The sequence below is a fragment of the Catharus ustulatus genome, chromosome 3, assembly GCF_009819885.2.
Source record: "Catharus ustulatus isolate bCatUst1 chromosome 3, bCatUst1.pri.v2, whole genome shotgun sequence".
Lineage (NCBI taxonomy): Eukaryota > Metazoa > Chordata > Aves > Passeriformes > Turdidae > Catharus > Catharus ustulatus.
The window spans coordinates 91,890,980-91,914,011 of NC_046223.1; the positions used below are offsets into that span (position 1 = coordinate 91,890,980).

Sequence of the window (23,032 nt, forward strand, 5' to 3'; positions counted from 1 at the left end):
GTTTTATTCAGACATGACTTTGTCTTCTCTCCTTTTCTTTAGAACAGGTCTGAATTTAGAAATATTCTTCCCCACTCCTTACCCCCATCCTGCTCTCCATGAGGAAGGACAGGATTTTGGGAGGATAAGTAGCTCTGAAAATGTAATGACACTTTGCCTCTTCACAAAGGAACTGATAGCAATGGTGAACAAAACACTGAGAAATAATAAACCTGTTTCATGTTGTCAAGTCAGGGCTATTTCTGTTTTGCTGCTTCTAGAAGAAATTAATTTCTTCTCCCAGTTCAGGGCTTTGTTCTGTATTATCTTCCAGCTGGAAACATTTGTCTTATCCCATTCATTATTTATCTAACTTTTGTTACTGCTATGAGCACTGATCTGTGTATAAAACAGCAACAGTCACTGACACAAATGTGTTTTTTGAATGGTGAGTGTATTCCTTGATTCTGGTTGTAAAATCCTATTAAATTAGATTTTATAAAGTAAGGAGTGTTACAGTTCTAGTAGAAATGTGTTCAAGCGTTATCAGACAGGAACACAAATACTCTTCTAAACGTAAACATTCATTTTCCACCAGTCACTGTACTTACCTTGAGGCTTGAATGCTGATGCTGTAAACTATACCTTAGATTTCTTATACCTGTGGTATGTTGTCCTGAGGTAGTTTGAGCAAAAACTTCAATGAAAACTGAGGAGCCAGAGCTTTGACTTTGGGCACTTTGCTATCTGATTGCTTGTGTAGGGTGAAGTGTGAAAGTAATCAGGATGCAGATAAATCTGCTGAAACTGTGTGTATATATTGGTTGGGGAAGATGTTGGAGATACTGACTGTAGATAAAGGAAAGATCTATTGAGCTGTATTCTCTGTCAGGTTTTATTTTGCAAAGGAGAAGGTTTATTGCACAGCTGTTGATACACGAAGCATCATGTGCATTTGATTATAAGTGAAGCATCCCCTGCTTTCACCTGATCATTTTCCCCTGAAGACATGCATCATCTCTCCCAGACAAATGATAAAAAAAAATCTAAGTAAATGATATACAAAATCTCTGCCATAAACCAGGAATGGTTTCTGCAAGCAAATAGAAAGCCTAGCTTATGTTCATAAACATGATTGAAAAGTTAAGCCACCTATAAAAACATCTTGTAACACAACAGTATTTTTCAAGTGGAAGTTTGTTTGCTCCCCAGTGGTCAAAGCTTTCTTTTTAATACTCTCTCTTCTATATGTCAGCATTTCTCAGCTATCTTCCCTGATATGACCAGATACTATCCCAGAGACTTAGAGCTACTATTATTTAGAGAAAATTCGTACGCATGGCAGAATTGGAGTGGATCTGAGATTGCAGAATAAGATCTGCAGTTACAGCTGCTGTTGCAGAAATGTGTGTTTGTGGGCAAGGCTCACCATTATATGCAGTGCAGCTGCCTGAGTTTCCACATTTTCTTTCCCTGTCTCTGTGCTCGGGTTGCATGTGCGTGCATGTGGCTGTAACTGAACTTTCCAGTATTAAAATCGGTTCTGCCCAGCATATCTTCATTAAAAAAAACAAAAACCAAGAGAAATTAAGTTGTTTTTCAGATTTCCTACATTTTCTGCTGGTCACTGAAACATCCTCTTTCTTATATGCTTTTACCTATATGTGAACATAAAGTATATCATTTTTTACAAGTTATTGAGTCGAAGTTACTCTACCAGTACTTTCAGACCTTGGGGAGTTTTGGGATTATAGATTGTGCTGAGGATATCCAGTGGCTCCAGACATGCTGGGAAGACTGAGCACAACAGTAGGATGTTAGATATTGTACTGTGGCTTTTCTGCAACTTCAGACAAAACCAAACTAAGAGTAATTCTGTTTTTTAGTTGTAAATAACTGCTTCCTTCCTGATATGTGTTTTGTGATAGTGGATGAAATGTGAGTGTCTGTCTGCTACATAATCAATAGAATTAAAATCCCCAGCCACTTATTTCCTGTGAAGTGATTAAAATCCACTTAGTGCGTAGCATGGTCTGTGCTGGCCATGCTGCTCCTTTGCAGCAATATGTCAAGGTAATGATTATACAGTTTATGAAGTGCTTAAATATAAATAGTCAACATAAATCTTCACAGGGTGTACTTTAATAGTTTTATTCCATTCAGAGAACAAATGTAGTCAAGCTTTGCTTGACCTTTTCGTTGCTTCCTCTAAAGTTACATAACATTATAGTTTGTTCACCTTTTGAGGGGTAGCTTTTCTTACTACTAAAAAACGCTAAAAAGTATGCAGCAGGACATAGTTCTTGTCTGATTAGTGGTGCCTAACTGCCACAAAAGATTTGGTGGTCTAAGTTGTGTAACCCTCCCTTCCACACGTTAAGGGGGGTCCCTGCAGAGAAACAAAAGCTCTGCTGTTTCTCAGCCATCCCTAATAAACCTTTATATACATGTGTATATAAATGGGTGATTTCTGAAATCTTGTGTCAATATATTAAGTCTACAATCTAGTATTAAAGTTCAATTCTTGTCATTTCTTCCTCATTTGGTTTATTTTCATAAAAAGTTGTATAATCAATTTGAAGCCAACAACTTCTAAGCCAGGTTTTCCTTGGAAGAGGAAGAGCAACAGTTTGAAAACGCAGGATTGTTGATACATTCACTGGGACATTGACTCAAAATCCTACCTTATTTTGAAAAGTTGATAACTTTTATTAAATCAACAGGTAGTGTTAGAAAAAAGTAAAAACCCACAAGCTTGAAAAATCTGGTCTTAGAGCTTCAAATCATGCTAAATTTTCCTGCAAGTGTTATCACTTTCTATTTCCTCCATGGATGCATTGTCTTGCAGAAATTAATTATTTTGGTTTAGGTGGCAGTAGATTTTACCATACATATTTATTTTTCCTGTGATTACATGCTATTTTCATAGATGGTTTAACCAGGGAAGTTAAAATTTATTTTTAATTAAGACACTGGACTAAAAGCCAGCTTGGGATTTGGAGCATCTCACATGATTCAGAGTTTGGGTTTTATTGACATGGCTGATTCTTTTGTGTTCTATTCTTGCTGGTTAAAGTGTAAACAAGAATATTTCCCCATTTTTCCATTTTTAAAAAAGAAGGTAGTTCAAAACAAAGTATAACATCTTCATAGACTTTTGTGCATATTTTTGACAGCAGTGTTTTCTTTATTGATATTTCTTATTGTTATGGGTTTTTTCTCTAAAATACAATGACACCCCTTTTGCTTTGGTGGAGCTTATTCTTTGTTGAAAGCCAGACCAGAATACTGTCTACTCAAACTTGTACATAATTCCAAAACATCTTAAACAAGTGCTAATGATGTCCGATCAGCTTCTGAAGACCACATATAGCATTTTTCAAATATGTTAGAAATAATAAAAAACAATAAATTGAGGAGACTATTGATAACAGAATAAACAAATTATTTTATAGACTCCCCCCTTTTTGCTGCTTTGAGTTGAAATGATATTAACACCTCATTTATTTATTTTTCTGTCTTCTGATTTTCTTGTAGACATCTCTCCTTTTCATACAGAAAAAAAATGTTGTCGGTGTAACATGAAGTGTGCAGTGTTTAGGAATATTAGCTATATGGCAGACAGAGCCATGCTCATTTTAGAAAATGCCCTTGAATATCTACCACGATCTATTGATTGCCATTTGTTCTGGTGCTGGCAAAACATGCATTTGAAGCCAGTACACAAAACAGCACTTATTTTCAAGTCAATGTGTGAAGCAACAAATCCTAGAAGTCCATCTAAAGCTCTGACTTTGCAGGATACATTACTTGCCAGTCGAGCTGGCTAACTTGGGAAAGAAGCTGGGCATTCTCTGAGGTTCACCAATACTGTCTCATGAGCAAATATCCTGTTTAGCAATTCACTAAACCTAGCAGCCATGGGCCTCTTAGTCCTAGAGAGGAGCCTCCTGGGGTTCAAATAAACCATGAATGCTTTTGCTGTCTTTTACACTAGATGAGTTCTTGGTTCTCCAGTCTTGTATCTGTGTCAATTAGGCTGAAAGCTAGGTAGGAGTATTTCTTTTATAGAAAAGTAATATTTTCTTGTTTAATCATCATGTTTATTTATTAAGTTTTTGGAAAAGTGCCTGTGGGTCTAAAATAGTTCTCTTATTTTCATTCTAGTTCAATTTTGTTGGGAAATTGCTTGGACCAAGAGGAAACTCTTTAAAGAGGTTACAAGAAGAAACAGGTGCGAAAATGTCCATCCTGGGAAAAGGATCCATGAGGGATAAAGCTAAGGTACTGTGTCTGGATTCTAGTTGCAATTAGTGTTGAAACATATGTTGTTTTAGGTGTTGCACTTAGGTTGCCTGTCTGTTTATTAATGACTCAATTAAAAGGCTGTAATATACTCTTGACTCCAAGGCAAGTTTGTTTTTTTCAAGGTACATAATTTGCTTAAATATAATTTTTTTCTTGCTGTGCCAGCCTTGCTTGGACCTTTACAGTCACTATAGTACCACCGTTATTAAAATAATTCACCTAAAAGAGAAACCAGTTTGAAGTTCATTTGTCTGAGAGAAGTCTCTTTCTTCTGTGAAAAGTACAGCTTTCATATATATCTGCTTTAATATTGGTGTACATAAATGCGTTTTCTCTTTTGTTTTCTGTTTCTTTAGAAATTTTTTTAAATGTTGAATATTTATTCAAGGTATAGTTCTAGGAAAAGATTTAAAAAGTGGACATTTTACGTAAGTGTGTGTAAAAATGCACTATAGATAAAGAAAATAAAGATATTTGGAATCACAGCCTGATCAATGCCCCATAGTAAATACTTGCAGGTAAGTGTTACTCCTCCTCAACCAGTTCCCTGCCCAGTTTATATACGGAACATGATGTTCTGTGGTATGGAATATCCCTTTGGCCAGTTTGGGTCAGCGATCCTGGCTGTGCTCCCTCCTGGCTTCTTGTGCACCTCCTCACTGGCAGAGCATGTGACACTCAAAAATTCTTGGCTTGGGGTAAGCACTACTTATCAACAACCCAAACATTAGTGTGTTATCAATATTATTCTCTTACTAAATCCCAAACACAACAGGGTACCATTTACTAGGAAGAAAATTAATCTTATCCCAGCTAATACCAGGACATTAAGAAAGCTTTCATGTATATTTGACCCAAAGAACAAGTACTGATTGCATTGTGATGTCTTCTTTTAGCGTCTGTAGAACAGCAGTATTAGGGTCAACACAGAAATAATGACTACTAATTTCACTGTATATTAGCTGTATATAGCCTCTAGTAATGTTGTGCATTTTTCTTTCCTTTCTGTCACCTCTGTCATTAATCTTAGTAGCTAAAATTATGAAAGCAATAATATGCCAAAATAAAGGAAAGACCAATCAGGATTTTTTTGGTTGGCATTGTTTGTTCTTGGTAATGTGTATCAGCAATCACATAGACATTATGAGGCCTGAAATCGCAATATTAAAAAAAACAAACCCACAAACCAGACAAATTAGGTACACAGATTGTATTTAATTTTTCATATTTTCTTCATGACATTTCAGTCAGATATTTAGTAACACTTCAGTTATGATTATAAGATAATAAATGTTGAATACACTACTGATTTTATTTCCAGGTATTGACAGGTAAAATATTTTAATTACTTATGTCTAAGTTCTGGAAACATAAATATTTCCCTGGATGAGAGAATGTATGTGCTGCTAAGTAGCAGTGATTTGCATCAGTACTACATCAGATACCCATCACTCCATTGTCAGCCACCCTCTCAGATTATTATTGCTAAGAGCATCAACTGCCCAGACAGGAGAGTGTAAAGATGTTTAAACACATTAATAGACAGATTAAGACTTGGGATTTTGAGATTGGTCACTCTTCTGATCATATAATTTTATTTTTGTCTGATCATAAGTTCCAGCATGACAGGTACTACATTCACTCATGAATATGTCAGCAAAATTTGGGATATTTTCTTTTCCTCTTCAAAAGGTTATTAGTCCTTAAGAACAATCTGAAATTGAGTATGAGCTTCAGGGAAACTAATTCATATAAGAGTGATGTAAAAATATGAAGTTCTAGGGTAAACTGGCATTAAATATAGCAGTCATGAAAGCAGTTTCTGTAGAGAAAGACTCATAAGCAATTTATCTTAATCTAATTTAGACATTACTGACTCAAAAGAAAACAAAATCCCTGTGCAATTACAGAGAGAGGTAGGAATTTTCTTATCCATGTACATCACTGTTGCCAGTTCCTAGCAAAAGAGTGTGAGAATGATCATGGCATGGGTAGTGGTTGCAATTAACATTTCAGAGAGGCTATTCTAGTTGAGATACTGGTAAAATGTAAGGAAAATATGTTTGACTGTGAGCATAAATAATGGTGTGAATTGCTACATTACTAAGGAAAATACAACTTGCTCTGGTTATAATAGGTTTCATGTCAAAAAGCAAGTGCAGTAGTATCATTTACAGAGTACTTTTTTACTGATTTAAATACAAATTACCAAAACCTGGAGGCTTTTTGTGGGTTTTTTGGACCATAAAAGAAATCAGTTTATGTGTATTGGCTGATAGATCTTTGTTTTGCATGAGTATCTAAGAAAATCTATGTAATTTCTCTCTAGAAACTGGCATTTCCTTAAAGCTGTCTATATTAAGCCATGTGCCATAGCAGTCCATAGACAGACTGCAGGCACGGATGCTTTTCACCTCCAGTCTGGTGCAGCCAGATGCTGAGTTGCATCACAGAAGCAGAAACAGAATTTCTGCTGAAAAGTGCTAAATACATTTACTCCCTAGATACTTAAGTCTTCAAAAAGAGCTGCTCTGTTGATTTGAGGTTTTTTAGTGCCAAAATGACAATGGGGAAGTTCTTGGCTCAACAGTGAACTGCTCTGGCTATAGTCAGTAATTTTGGTCCTACAGGGGGCAGTTTCTGTGTCTGGGAAGAGGATTATGTCAACAGAGGTATGTCTGTTCTTCAGAATTTCCTTATCTTCTCTAAAGAAACCTGTGGGTAAATTTTAGAGACTAAAGATTTTAGGCTGTTTTCTTCCAGAGCAACAGGGAGCACTTGTTGAGTGACTTGAAATTTCTGAGCGTCTGCTGTGCCTACAGTGTGGGAACAGGAGAGATTAATTTGAAAAGGCAATGCAGCTTACCTAAAATCTGTATTATGAACAGCTCAAAGTGCACAAAATACCAAAGAGCTAATGTATGTCACAGAAAGTTGTGTTAGAAGTTACTGAGGAGATGCCCAAGTATAACTGCATCAGTAGTTTTTGGGTTTTTTAAGAACGTTTTGATTTTAAAAGTGACCTAAAGGAGTCTGTTTGGAAGAGCAGAATAACCTTAGAACAATAGAATGTTTTAATTTTGCTTTAATAATATATTAAGTGTTAGGCTAACCTGCATATCTTTTCCTGAAAACTCATTGTTCATCATCTGCAAGACATTTAGAAGACTGGTCAGTTATTTAAACTAAAGGAGGTCACATTTTTTTTGCTCCAAACATATTTTTGAAACATATCTTACTTACATAGAGCATGATTTGGAAATTAGTGTCCTGATAGCAAGGTCATATATTAGATTAAAAAAAGCTAAACCATTGATTGTTACAGTAGCACATGAGCTGTCAGACACTCATGAAGGAAAATGTAAGTCTCAGCGTTTGCATTAATCTTCTGCATACTGACATATAATTGCCATTCCAATTTAAAATGTTTTTTCCTAGAGAAATCCTGTGAACACCCTTTCCTATTTTACACACTATCTATTATCCATTTCTCTCATCGCTTAAACTTCCACTTACTTAAATCTTTTGTCTTGGCATTTGAAAAAATTCTGTTATTAAAGATTCATGTTGTCTTCCAATAAAACATGGAAAATTAGAGAACAGACTTGCAGTGCAGAACCACATAAGAACCACATAAACTATTTCTCTGTGATTCAGTGTTTTATCAGTTACTGAGCACTTTTAACTGTTGCCTTCTTCAAGTTTCAGTTTTTGTTAAAACTAGTTCTTAAGGAAAGAGGAGATAATTGCAGTCGAACTATGTGCTTTTCATTAATCTGTGGGTTAAGTGCTTTCCAGAGATGGTCTTCTGTCACTGGACAACAGCTTTTACTGCTAAACAGAATTTGTTTAATTACCTTTCCTTTATAAGAAACAACTAACATGAACAACTTGTTTGCAACTAAAAAGATCCTAAATCAGCACACAGAGAAACTCCTGAGATCCAATTGCTAGCATGTTGGCTTTAGGGTGATTTTTAACAGCTGTGGTGTTATGTGAGTGCCTTAAAAAAGATTTTGAAAATATGGGATAGTTGCAGTGCACTCTGGTCTCTTCCCTGCAGATTCTAAGTTCTATGAAGTCAGTCCTGCAATCTTCAAATTAATGTTTCAATATCTTATATGATTAAGTCCATATATAATGCGAGTAATGCTCAATACCTTTTTGGTTTGAAGCACAACATGTTTCTTCATTAGGTCATGATTACCATGAGTGTAGGGTCTTAATAGTGGAAAGTTAGTTCTCTGAAAGGATTCTCTTGACTTCATTGTTTATAAAAAAAGTTGTAAATTACTGTTCAGAGAGCCCAAAAGGGAAGAAAAAAAGTTGCAGGTTTTGTCTATGGTATGTTGTGGTGCAAGCATTGCATTATATTATTTCCCAATGCTATTGCTTCACTGAATGGTGAGGCCAAAGATGGTGTCCTTATTGCCCAGAGTTTTAAAAGCTTTTGAGTATTGCTGCCTGTCAAAATGTTTAAGGTCATGCAGTATAGGTACATACGCAATATTTTTTCCAAGTGGGAGTGGCAGCAATCTCAACAAGAATAAGAAGTTACAAAGGACTTTAGAAAGTTAAAAAAAAAAACAGATCCAACCAAAAATCACCTGGTGGTCCACTGCACCAGATTTTACACTGGTGCCACTCCACCTGTGCCTGTAAGGTTTTTTACTCTGGTTTATGGCAATGGCAATTTAGCTCAGTGTGTTGCCAGGAGTTTCAGCTCTTATAGTTGGAGACAGAAATTTGGGAAATCCTATAAAAACTCTATTTTAGTTTTTTAAAAGATAACCTTTAGATTTACTTCCAACCTGCTGGGAATTTTGATTTGGACTTTATGCAAAATCTCTGAAATGTTCATTTCTTAGGCAAGGTATTTCTGTTCCCTTGAAGTACTCCTTTATCATCTTCAGCTGGAAAATCTCTAAGGGAAAGATAGAGCAATGTGTGGCATTTGATTAAAAAAACTAGCTCAGCTGGGAACATGAATAGTAATTTTACATCAGTAATTGGTGGTCACCCATTCTTTTTTTGTGTTTGAAAGTCGTAAGGACTTTGTATTTTTATCTCTAAAGACATGGTACCTTATAGCTTACAGCCATTTCACCCCATAGACAGGTTTATGACCAAGAGCAGGATTGGGTCCTCAGTTTGCCTTCAAGATATGAGCAAAAGTTGCAACAGCACACTGTGTCTGCTACAGCAGTTTTTTTGTCTTCCAAATATCTCCAGCTTCCTGAAATGAACTGCTCTGGGGCTATAAGGACCATAACAAACAACCAGCAACAAAGAAAAATGCAAGGAAAAGGAAACAAACAAAAAGCGGACCACCCCATCTTTTTAAACTGAAATATTCAACAGCCATTTGCAAAAGAATGTTGACTCTTTAAATCCTACTGTAATTTGCATTCTCTCCGTTTTTCCTTTAATTGAGCGTGTCAAAGGGTGCCAAAAGCTTTCACACTGTAAAGCTAGGTTTTTACTTGAAAGAAACATTCTAAATAAAATACTTTCTCCTTATACAGAGAAAATATAAATCTGTTGGCAGGCGCAGATTAAAAGAAGAGATCATCTTTATCACTGCTTCCTCCAGTGTTACTGGAGAAACAGTGTTATTAGCAACTTCCAGCTGCTCAACCACCCCAGTTTCTTGGAAAATACCTCTGTGTATTACCCCTAGTGAGCTGTAAAGTCCTTTTTTCCCCTGAGAAGGGAGGCAGTTTGAGTTAGATGCAAATCACAACCAATACTTAGAATAGCTTTTATTCTGTAAACTTTTACTGATTCTATTAAATATTGCAATTGTTTAGATTTTCACTAAAGGCAGATAATTATTCTCACAAGCTATTCACCTTATCGAGATTCACTTCTGAATTGCAGTCACACAATTATCAGGTTAGAGCAACATTTGGGAAGACAGCTCTCATATACTCAGAAAATACAGGGCATTACTGACAGGTAATGGTAGGTGTTCAGAAAGTCTGCCAGAGGATTCTTGATTTCATCAGAGCCATATGTGACCCCATAGTCTTCATCTGCATAGAGCAGTCATCTTGGATACAGGCTGAGTTCCAGACTCACATGAACACAAATGTGTGCTCATTCATCAGCGGCAGTAGTCTCCAGGGCTTGCCAGTCCTTGGGAAGCTTTCATGCACCACCTTCTCAGCACATCCTTTTCATTCCTTTGACTTCCTTCTTGCTTTTTCTTGAAACTGTTTTTCCATATAAACTTACAGATGCCTATAAAATCAATTCATGAGAAGTCAGTGGATGAGACATCATTGAAAAATGCTTTTTCCATTTCTTCTCTTAGGTGTCTTATGTCCATGCATTGTCTGTCCCCTCTTACATTTCACCAGCTCCTCAGATCTGTGCAAATCAGCTTGTTTCCAGAAGTATGTTTTTTCTCTTTTTTTCAGAAAACTCAACTCCATGTTACCCAAAGTGCAACACCTAGAGAAAAACAAGTTGTCTTTTCCGCTCCTCAGCCACATTCTTTAAATAAATTTGTATCTTTTGATATCACAGTAAACTGAGTGCTTTCAGTCATTTATCCTCCCTCTGGCACAAAAAGAATATTTTTTTTTAGTGAGAGTCTTTCTAGAGGGGAGTCATAAGCCTTTTATTTTCTTGTCATATCCCTGCATATTTTGGTTTTTATGCCTCTTGCCTGTCTGCCAGAGATGTGGTGATACAAATGAACTTGGGAAAAACAACAGAACTATTGTCTTTCCCAAGATAATTTGTAGCATTACATTCCTGGCAGACAGGAGCATCTTCTGTTTAATAGTTTTTGCAGGTTCTATTAGTTGCCTATTTGTCTGACTTGCTGGCTGAAATGGAATCAAACTCAAAAATATGAGGCCATTGAGCCTAAAGAGTTACTGAAATTCTTCCCTTCCTGATATTAAAATGATACTATCTGCATACGGGATCCAGGAGATGCCTTGTGATAGATAGTTTCATATATGTCAGAAAGCTCATCTGTGTTTGCAGGCATCTCCCAGTAACTTTGAGTTTGGAGCCTGGCTAGAAAATTGCCTATTTTCCTTCAGTTTATGTAGTTTCAAGTGATCAGCAGCAGAGTAGTCCCTGGCTTTTTCAGTTTGTTCGATAAAATTTTGGAAATCCATTTGTTTCCATTTCTCTCAAGTTTGTTTCTTTGCAGTATGGATTTTTCCTTACAAAGGTGGTTTATTATATTTATGTCAAAGATTTACTGTGTTTTCTCTGACATCCCTCTCTGAATTTTAGAAGGAATTTGAGTACATAGTCCATCTTACTGCAGAGAAAACAGCCTTTCACCCAATTCCTTTTGGGTTAAGAATGAGTCTGCTTTTTTTTTGTCTGGGTGGGTAACCGCTCTGACCTTGCTTAGAGGAGTTAGGCTTAATAAGGTAAGCTTTTTGAAAGCTTTTTTAGCTGTATGTATATGTGGAGAAAGAAAGAAAGGTATGTGTGTGATATATTGCTCCAATTCATGTTTGAGCATTAAGTCTCTATGTTAGCCAGTTCCTTCTGTTTTTTTCCTACACAGTGACAAAGGATGTCTGTCTTTTAACCGTTTTAATTCCCATTCTATTTATTGTTCAACTCTTCTAGCCCCAGAAGATGCACAGTCACTCCCAAAGTCTCAAGATTGATTTGTAACTCATTTCCTTAATGTTTCTACGTATTGGTAGGACTTGCATTTTAAAGGGACTTGACATCACTTACATTTTAAGAGGAGTATAGCTCGAGTAAAATTACTTTGCAATTATCACCAATCCTTTCACTTCGATGTAAAACTTGCTACTTTCTCAATCATACTTAAATAAGCTTCCAGATCATTCTGTGTCCTAAATGGGGATGATGTACCACCTTTTTCTTCTTCTACTGAGTTTCATGGATCATGCAAAGACAAAGCATCAGTACCAAACCATTGGTTTAGAAAAAGATATCTATATTAGAACCCATAAAATTACTGCTTCCTGCCCATACATGAGACAGTGCTGCTCCTTGTCTCTGCAACAGTGACTTCCACCTTGTTTGAGTCTCTCAAGTTCTAGAAAAATCTTTTCTCTAGAGATGTGGCATGTGGTTTGTGCTGCCTGTAAGCTCTGACCTGCACTTTAGAACCTAGGTCTGAAGATTGGGCCCTAGGGCACTCTGTTGACTTCTCCATTCAGGTTCCAGTTCTGCTCTGCATTTTCTTTCTGGGCACTGTAGCAGTATGTGAGTAGGACTTTTTTTTTGTCTTTTAAGATAAGTCATTTATGTTTCTCAGTAAGCAAACTTCCTACCCTCATAGCAGCTGGAAATATTTTAGTTGCACTTTTGTAAAAAATGGTACTTGTGAGTTTGTGTCAGCAGACTTTCACAGCATTCTAATATTATAGCTAGAGCTCAATTTACTGCAGCTTATTTATGTGTAATTAAATACTCATATGTAAACCATGTCAGTTTCTGAAAAGAGATGCAGGATTGCATCCTGCAGGGATGCAGGCTTGCACAAAGATGTTTTTCCTCAGTATTGGAGTTTGTTTTCAGTGGTGCAATATCGGGACTGTCATCAGAGTCAAGAATTAGCCATCAGGAATTGCTGGGTCACAGGAGCATCGCATTTATCTCCTGACCACTCCTTAACCAGTGTCTCCCTGAGGCAATGGTAACGAAAAAAGCCTGTTGAAGATTGCTTTGGTGGAGTTTTACTCAGTAAATATTCCTCAGGAGAGAAAAATCCTAAATTGAACAAATGAAAAAAACCTTAATGTCCTTTTTGTCTCTCAGAGACAAATGTTGGACTATAAACTTCAGGCTGTAAATTTGGAAACAGTCTGCCTCGTTGATTCTGTAATTTGTTTGTCTGTGATTTCTTGGAAAAGGCAAACAATTTGTACATGTTTGCATGCTTATTAAAAGAAACTAAACGGAAGTCTTGATCTTTTTGGTATTCTAGTTTGAATGAATTTGTTTGGTATTAAATAAAAAAAGACTTGCATTTCTTCCCACTCATGAAATACTGGAACACAAGGTTTTATTTTAAATTTGAAAATTTAAATTGGCATAAAAATTGAGATTATCAAATCTTTCTATCTAAGACCTGTATTAATTGCTGATAAAAAATTGAAGTTCTTAGATTGATTGCATGCCAAGTCAGATTTAAACAACCAGGAAAATGGGATGCTCATTTGAGTACAGTAATTTTATGAGTATAAGGCGCACCAGAGTAAAAGGCACATGTCTGGGTGTCGGCAAATTTCCGAACTTTGTCTGTATATAAGGCACACCGAACTATAAGACGCACTTTTTTTTTTTTGCAGCGAGGATCCGCGTGTAACAAAGTAATGAATTAGTAATGGAATTACGTGATCGCGGCGTTTACTGGCTCGGCTCAGGGCCGGACGGGCTTGGCTTGGCTCGGGGCTGCTGCGGGCTCACACTTCCGGGTTGGCAAATTTCCGAACTTTGTCCATATATAAGGTGCTCCAGGGTATAAGGTGCACTTCCGGGTTTGGACCAAAATTTTAGTCAAAAGGGAAGGTGCACCTTATACGCGTGAAATTACTGTACTTTAAATGTTTACCATGTAAATGTTTGTAATTTAAATAAAATTTGAAAAAAAATGGTTGGAATATTTTCCTTTGATGCTTAAGGAGTTCCATAAGATCTCCTCTAACACTTTCAGAGTCCGAGAAGTGCATTTCTTGTACTGCTGAAGGCAGTGGCAGTTTTGCCAATGACCAGTGCAAGGAACAAATCACTCTTAGTATTTAGCTGAGCAAATCAAATTCAAATTAATCTTCATATAGTTCTCTATTAATTTTTGGACTATAGCTTCAGACTGAAGAGTGAGGTGTTAAAGGAGTTGTAGGAATTCTACAAGATAAAGCAATGCAAGTATTTCCTACTATCACAGTTCATGGAGTGATATGATGCTTCCATGTAATTAGTGATAACATTTTCAAAACAGAAGAGCCAAGAGGGCAATTTAGCTCTGTGTTAAAGATTTCATACTCTGAAGCTGATAGTTAAAAAAATTGCGTTGTCCTCACAGAAGAATCACATCAGACCTCAAACAGATGCTGTTTTATTCCTGATGTAACACAGTGGAGATATTAAAAATCTTTATCACCTCCCTTCAATGTAAGGTTAAACAGACTTACATATTTTGTAGTTTTGACAGGACATTTGTAAGACTTACACTGCTGGTTTTAAAAAGATGGGGTACATTGTTTTCTTTCTACTAAATTAGACTGTTTCCAGAGGGCAAAACACTGAGGTAGTGCTTCAGCTTTATTCTTTCTGAGTTGAAGGTAATGAAAGACCATGAAACATTAAAGAAGGCAAAGGGTGGCAAGAGAGCAATGTGGGAAGGGCAAAGATAGCCCTTAGCAAAGAAAAAGTTAACGTGCTTTCTGTTTTGTCAACTTGTAAATGTTTAGTAATTTTGTTACCTGAAGGCAGTTTAAATCTTTTGTTTGTGGAATACTGTAAGGTTTTCTCAATATCCCAGCAAAATAAACAAAGCTATGTACTATGTATTATGCATTAGAAACGAGCTGCCAAGTGACTCAGCTGCAGTCACCTCTCTGTCTGCAATGGTGCCAATTTGACACCCAAAAGTCTGAGTTCCGCATCCCCGCCTGTGCCAAACTCTTCTTGATTTGAGCTCACTTGTATTTCATTGGTCAGAGAGCCAGTTGGTTCTTGTTGACAGTGTCCCACTGCTACCACTGTCTGCGGGGACACTCCTGTGCCTCACATCTCCCAAGAGGTTTGGATGTGTGATCGTGCACCCAACTGGGAGATCCCCTTCTCCTGCACATGGCATTTGCAATCCTGAATGGCATTGTCAGGGTGAGTCCTGGCACTAGTGTTCTTGCTTGTGGAACAGGCAATGCGTTTTCTTAAAAAAAATAAACACGGGAAAAAATAAAGCAGCACATTCATGTGTGAGAGATGGGAAGATAAAAATAGAGAGACAAGGAAATTAAAGTAAATTAACTCAATTGCTTACAGCAATTCTGGGGACTGAATATGTTTTCACACTGATGTTTTTTCCCATCTATACTTCTTCAGAACAGTGACTTATATTCCAAAGTATTTTATTTATCTATGTGCAACTTCATAAAGACCAGGTTTGATCTTGCTGAGTTTAGTTTTATGATTATTGTTCTTCCTGTTTTACATATAGATAAACGCAGAAAGAACTGCTTTGAATTATTTGTAGCAATTATGTTAAATCCCAGTTTTCCATGCATAATGTTATCTGTACTCTTGAGGATCATGATAAATACTTTTAATATACTTTAATGGGCTACTCTTACAAGGAATTTTCCATTGCCACAATAGAGGCAGCATTACAGTAAATTAAATTACAGTGCACACAATTAAATAGAATAATGAAAAAAAAAATCAGTCTTGGAGCAACAACTCTTTGGAGTCCCCTGAAATTCAATTCCACAAGAAACATAATAGAAGAAGATGGTGAGTGGAATTTAGATAGCTAAGTTAGATATTATTTACTTTGTAGTATCTCCATCAGGGATTAATGTTCTCTTATTCAGACGCATTGATTAGTCTCTGGATCATTTTTCAGATTGATTACTGTTGTAATATAGCATTCCTTTTCCATTTATCTACCCAACATCAATATAACTTTAGAGATGTAACTTCATCGCAGTACAGTTGTTATGCAATCCACAATAATTTGTGGCTTCTCAAGAATAGCTTTAAGGAAATCTGTACAGATCTAATTTGAGTTTATAGCCATTTATTTCAAGAAGAACCACCCCAACTTACTTTCATCTTCTCTGAAAAAAAATTTCTCTGTCAGAGAAGTATTCTCTGACAAGTTTTTTTCCAAGTACAGTAATTTCACAGTTATAAGCTGCACCATTTTGACTAAAATTTTGGTCTGAACCCAAAGTGCGGCTTATAATCAGGTGCGGCTTATATACAGACAAGGAACAAAAAGTTGCTGTTTTAGTTTGGAGGACAGGTGTCTGCTGAGAAAGGCAGGAGCTTCTCTTTGAAATGGAGAATGTAAACCCCCTCCCTCCAAATTATTATAATTTTGAAATCAAGGGGCTTTCACGCAAAGATATGGGAATTAGGAATAACAGTTCTTTACTAGGGAAATTAAAATAGAAATACAGTACTACAAAGAAACAAACTCCAAACCCTGACAAAGTCAGAGTACAGCCTGACACCCTGTCAGGCTGGGTGTTGGTAGCAGTCCCATTAAATGGTGGCTGCATCCTCCTGCAGTGACAGATGTGATTCAGTTGGAGCAGTGCTCCTGTAGAAGGTGCAGTTTCCCTTCAGAGATCCGGTGATGATGTGGAGAAATCCGGTTTTCCTCTGGAGTCCAGTGGAGAAAGGGGCTACCTTAGTGTCCCGAAACCTCTGTTTTTATCTTGGTAAGAAATATTGGGCTCTTCCCCCTGGCTGGAGCAACTTCCAATGGGATGCAGTAATTTTATCAGTCACCCAGTGGGACTCAATGGGCCATTAGCAGAAAATGACTCACTGGAGGAAGGATGGGTTGTGAAAAGATAAAGAACAATGCCCTGGCTGGTTTCAGTGGATGGCCCATTAGCAGAATATCTGCCGTTGAGATAAGGATCACTGCCCCCACCCTCAACAGATGGTGATAGAATAGATACCTTTTATCACACTCTGTATTGTAATGTGGGGCTTATAATCAGGTGCAGGTTATATATGGACAAAGAATGAAAAGTTGCTGGCACCCGGAAGTGCGGCTTATACTCAGTGTGGCTTATAATCGTGAAATTACTGTATGCTTGAGTGTAAGGTATGTTTCTATTTTGTCAAACACAGCTAAAGTAAGGCATATGTGCAGCTCTGACAGTTATGTTTTGAATATGCAGCAAAATCAGAAGGTGTTATAGTAGCATTGCAAGTGATATTACTTACTTTTTCCTAGTTTTTGTAGTTTCTGTTATTCTGAATGGAGGTGAACATGAATTATTCAATCCATTTTGGAGCTGGCACTTGGAGTCAGCAGGACTATGAAGTTTTCCTCTAGGTTCTCACCACTGTGTGGCTTTGGCTTTATTTCTCAGATTCTTACTTTCCCTACAGTAAAGGCTAACAGCTCTTGTTCATCTAATTTAGAGGTGTCTACAGAGAATTAGTTTGTTGATAATGATAAATCTTACAAATGCGGCATGCTAATGCAATAAATTCAGAGTTTTCTGAGTTCAGCTATTATCCCTACAGAAAATATCCCATACCTAAGGACATTTGTGGATGTGCTCAAGGCTTTCAGGCTCTTTTGCCGATTTTTGTACTGATACGATATTTTGTCTATATGCGAACTCAGATAATCCAATGCTTTACATCAGATCAAGTCCATTTATAATATAAAATAGATTGCATTTTTATTTTTGCAGAGTTTGTGGAGGAGACAAGAGGGGTAGCAGTTAGTTATTAAAATCAACAAAAAACCTTACCCTAATCACTGCCTCTTGGCACCTTCTTCCTTTCACAGTATCCAAGAAATTTCTTTGAAACCAAGTCTTTAGAAGTAAGGCTAGCACTTACTGGACCCTGATCTCATAGACTGTGTTTAAAAGACATAGGAACACAGCTGGGATTTTTTATTAATTGGCAAATGCTTTGCTGAATTTTGGCCTTACAGGCAAGTCTTCCCTTCCTGTGCTTACACACCCTGCTGTGAAAGTCAATGGCTGCACTGTGTGTTTGTTCTTTGGTGCTCCAACAGATGAGTGATTTAGGAGGTGTCTATAAACTCTAAAGAATTCACCTAAGAGTCATTTTTATGAAATGAAGAGGAAAAATAAATAAAAACTTCTCTGATTTCTGTCCAGCTGCAGGTCCCACTTTATCTCCTCTTATGTCTTTTGCCAAATACTTTCTTATCTGGCATGAGAGAGAAAGAAAAATAATGTTTTCTTTGTATTATGTTGTTAATCTTTCTCCGGGGGTCTGTTTACAGAATGAGGGGATATAGGGAATGTCCAGCAAGTCTGACTTCCTTAATTAAAAATATAATTAGCCATCCATATTACTCTCAATTTTAGTGTAACACTGGTTATATTGAATCTCTAGCTGTTAAGAGACTTGATCCAAAGGTACATAGGTAAATCCAAAATTAATGTTTCATATTTCCTTAAATTGATGTAGCAAATGTGTACTCTTGAATTGTTTGACAATAAGTTATTCTGTTTTTCTATTTCAAGGTTGAACCCTGGGTGGCAACTGTTGCAAACAGAATTAATATTTTAGTTTGTTCTTTTGAAGATTTAGTGGCAATTGCTAAAACATGCTCTACAGAAATTAATCTTTTGCAATCATCATCCAGTTAGATACAGGAAGCTTTTTCTTCAGCTACTTCTAAGTAGAAAGCTCAATTGTGATGCTGAAAAGTGTGTAATAAAAAAACGATGTGACATTAAACCTTGATTTTTTTTTTTTGCCCTCTTCATGATCCAAACTCTGGATAATTGTGATGAGGACCTAATTACAGCTTTTCTGTAGCTGAAGAAGTCTACAACAAAGATTGAGAGAAACTATTCACTTATAAGAGCCTGTAGTGACAGGACAAGGGGTGATGACTTCAGCCTGAGAGTGGGTTTAGATTAGATATTAAGAAGAAATTCTTTACTGTGAGGATGGTGAGACATGAACCGGTTACCCAGGGATGTTGTGGGTGCCCTGTCCCTGGAAGAGTTCAAGGCCCGTTTGGATGAGGCTCTGAGCAACCTGCTCTAGTGGAAGATGTCCCTGTCCATGGCAGAGGGGTGGGACAAGATGATCCTTAAGGTCCCTTCCAAACCAAACCATTCTGTGAATCCGTAACTGTGATGAGTCCCCATGTTTTACAATTCCTGTATTTGGAACAGCTGTCTTTGGTTTTGTCTGTTTTCTGCCACCTTCTCTCCTTTCTTTCTTATTACATCAGTAGAGTAACATACTGAATCCGCAGATTTGCTTTCTCCTTTCATGACAGCTATCACTGCTTCTTATTCTGGAGTTTGTAGGGCAAGCATAGCTATTATATATTCTGCAAAAAAAATTTAAACAGTAGTGGCTGAACTTACAAAATGTGGAGTTTTTAAATGAAGTTCACATGCGGTAACTGCTAGGGTTTTTCTCTTTAGGCTTTACCATTTATTACTTTTCTGCTTAGTGTATGAAATACACAGTATGCATTATGATCCATAGATACATATTCAGATAAAATAATTGTGCTGCAAGTTCGCTATTAAATGAAGATGGTACATTCATTTAATTGAAGTATATCAGTACTATGGATTACTAGAATAGCTTATAAAAGGTTCCAAAAGTACTTCAAGTATAGCAAAAAAGATGTTATTCATTGTTAGGACTCTATGGAATTTTGGCCTAATACATGTACAGAAATGCATTTCAAATGTGTACTAGCAATCTGTTATTAAAAGGAATAATCTATTATTAAAAATTGATGCAATTATTTTACATGTGTAGCAGAAAAATGCAGCAAAGAAGCCTGCTATGTAAACTTAAATTACTTTTTTCACATGGGCTTCAGTGAGAAGATAGATGATATACCATGTTATTTGTTGTATGGACTTCTGTTTCCAAACTGGGCTTCTCCATATCACAGCTATAAATTTTGCTCTTATTATATAGCAATAAGGGCAAATTTTCACATATTGTTTTATACTATTTGTAGAATGTAGTTCAGCAGTGAAATCTAGGAGATGTCGTACTACAGTGAATTATTAATTCATCTAGTGTCATTTCCTGGCTCTGGAAATAGTATTCAGTGGTTTATAAAATTGAGAGGAGAAAGAGGGGCAAATTATATTCTTGGATAATTGAAAAAGGTACTGTGATTGAGGAGAGAATTTGTTTCTCTCACATGTAACTTATCACCATATACCATGAAATACAGTGTCAAATAACTCTTCATAATACATTGGCTAGAACAGAAGCATATGTTATGTGTCTCCGTTCAGCATGCCTAATTAAATTTTGCTAAGATATTTGTACAAAGGTTTTTTGTTATATCATATGAAGAAATGTCATTAGAAAGAAAAAAACCCAAAAAAACACTACTCTTGTGTCTTTGGAATGTGTTTTATGTATGGGGTGAAAGTTTGGGAGGAGTATTTTAGGCAAATACTAGAAGAGATTCCAGATACCAGAGAGGAAATCTACGAATCTTTTTAGATAAGAGTTGCAAAAAAGCTATAACAGGTGGTACCAATCTGATGAGTTTTCCTATCTTGAGCTTGATTTATTTCTTTCATTTTCTGTAAGTTAAAGGGTTTATAGACTTATATGAAGCATCATTGCATTAAGGCTCAAATATTATGGGACATGAAAAACTGGAATTTCTTCCATACATCATGACATACTTATAATAGTTTTTCCTTTTTTTCTATGATTTGTGATATATGCTCTGATTTTAATTTACAGGAAATTCATTCTTTATGTGTTGAATTGGCCATAGTTGGGTGTCATTAAAAAGATGCATGTGCTTCTGGACTAATATTAGTGTATCTGAGCAATTATTCTGTTGCTGTTTGGCATCTCGGGATAAAACCAAAAATGCTGAGACTACACATAAAGTGATATTTCTGTATTGTTTATTCTTTTGAACTTTTCTATGTCTTTGGTGACTGAGTTACTGTAGTCATTAGTTGAACTTTGTACTGCTTGTAGTTTTTTACATGTATTTGAGTTTTGTTGGTCTTTTTTGTTGTTGAGAATTTTATTTAAGCTAGAATTTTATTTCTGTCTTGTTTTTTACTTTATTCTCAGTTCACAAGTGTTGTGTTACTTAATCTGGACAATGTCTAACCCTAGTAGATAGATTGTTCTTTTTGTACCTGCACATTACCTGGTGTGGGCCTGACATGGGTATGCTAAATTCTTCGAACAACATGCATGTCTCTGAAGTTTCAGTAAATCAGACATAAAAACAGGGGAAATTTAATCTTTTTCATGTACTGCTATTCATATCACCACAGGTGAACTCACTGCAGCATTCTGCCATCCTTCAGGCAAGGCTGTTGGTCTCTGCTGGCTAGCCCAGGAGTATCAGTGTTCTCATTTATCTAAGGTTCCATGCCTGAAATCAGGTGGTGTGAATGCTCCTTCAATATGTGCAATACCACATTTTCATAAGAAAGACCTCAAACTGTTTCTTTAGGCCAGTAGTGGTGATGTATCGCTGTGGAGTATAGTGAAATAGTTAGATGAAGACTTGAACATGACCTGGCAATGTGCACCTGCAGCGTGGCCAGCAGAGCAATGGAAGGGATTCTGCCCCTGGCTCTACTCTCAGCAGACCCCATCTGGGGTACTGTGTTCAGCTCTGGGCTTCCTAGCATGTGAAACACATGGACATGTTAGAGTGGCTCCAGACCAGATCAGAGAGCTGGATCACCTCTCCCATGGAGGCAAGCTGAGAGTAGGGACTGCTCAGCCTGGAGAGAAGGCTCTGAGGAGATCTAAATCTAACTGGTTTTTTTTCTACACGTAAAGGGGGCTTACAAATCAGACACAAAAATCCTTTTTTGCCTGAGCCTGTAGTGACTGTACAAGTGACAGTGTATTTAAACTGAAAATGGGTAGGTTTAGACTGGCATTTAGGAAGACATTTTTTATGATCAGGCTGGTGAGGCACCGGACCAGGTTGCCTGGAGAAGTTCTGGATATCCCATCCCTGGAGGTGTTTAAGGCCAAACTGAATGGGGCGTTGGGCTTTGAGTAATCTGGTCTAATATAAGATGTCCCTGCCCAATAACAGACCGCTTAGAGGTAGAAGATCTTGAAGACTCCTTCCAACCCAAACCATTCTATTCTATGATAAAAATGTAGATTTAATTTGAGAAGGCATAAAGATACCTGGGTGTGCAACACCCAGCCTGAATGTTTATGTCTATCCAAATGAACAGTGAAATTATGAAACTTGACTTTGAATTTGAGCCCATATAAGTCCTGATATGGTCAGGTAGATTCTTCAGTGACTTCGGAAGGGGTTCAGCAGAAGAAAATTTCAAATATCATGTATTTGCATTCTGCTTTTGCTGCTAAAATAGATACTAAATATAGGAAATATATAGATACCAAGTGTAGGAAATCTCTATTGTCTCAGATTTTATGTCTGAAAAAAATCGGTAGTATAGTTTTCAGTTTTGAACATGATTTGTACCTAGTAAGATTGTTATTATTATTTGCAGATCTCCCCTCTCTTTTTCCTGTACCATAGTTTTAAATGTATTCATATGCATATCAAGATCTCATTAATAAGTTTGAGTGCGCTTAATTTTTGACAGGCTATAGTGTCATCATTGCAGCAAACTTTTTTATTGAGCCTGATAAAAACAAGGGTTTTGTAAAATAAAAAAAAAGTAGGACATTGCAATCAATGTTACCAAGATGAGTAAGAATAGTATTTCCCAAGTAAGAAGAACAGTTCCTATGTTCCAGATTACTGTTTATTGTTTTCTAAATTTTTATCAAAAAATAAAAAATCGGTTACTTGGCTATCATTGATTATGATCATGTGCAAAAGAACATGTCAAATAACAGTTGTTATGTGATTAAATATCGTTAACCTATGTCTTTTTAAACTTTTTGCTGTATTCTGCAATGAAAAGTATGATTATATCTCCATTTTTACTTGCCTTACTGACCTTTATTTTTCTGCTGTTACAAAATCCTTTGAATATTAATATAATTTCAAAAGTGGTTCCAGCATTCTTTTTTGGCATTTCAT

The 23,032-nt window shown here is 36.6% G+C and overlaps 1 protein-coding gene across 9 annotated transcripts in view; it reads left to right on the forward strand.

Moving 5' to 3' along the window:
- KHDRBS2 (KH RNA binding domain containing, signal transduction associated 2) overlaps positions 1-23,032 on the forward strand; it is a 359,637-nt gene that overhangs the window by 111,893 nt on the left and 224,712 nt on the right. For all 9 annotated transcript variants that reach the window (XR_004417327.2, XR_004417324.2, XR_004417326.2 and 6 more), the window contains exon 3: positions 4,147-4,263. Coding sequence is in view for 2 of the 9 variants with exons in the window: in XM_033054296.2 (XP_032910187.1) it covers positions 4,147-4,263 (117 nt within the window). In the remaining 7 variants the exon portion in view is untranslated. The remainder of the gene's footprint in view (positions 1-4,146; positions 4,264-23,032) is intronic.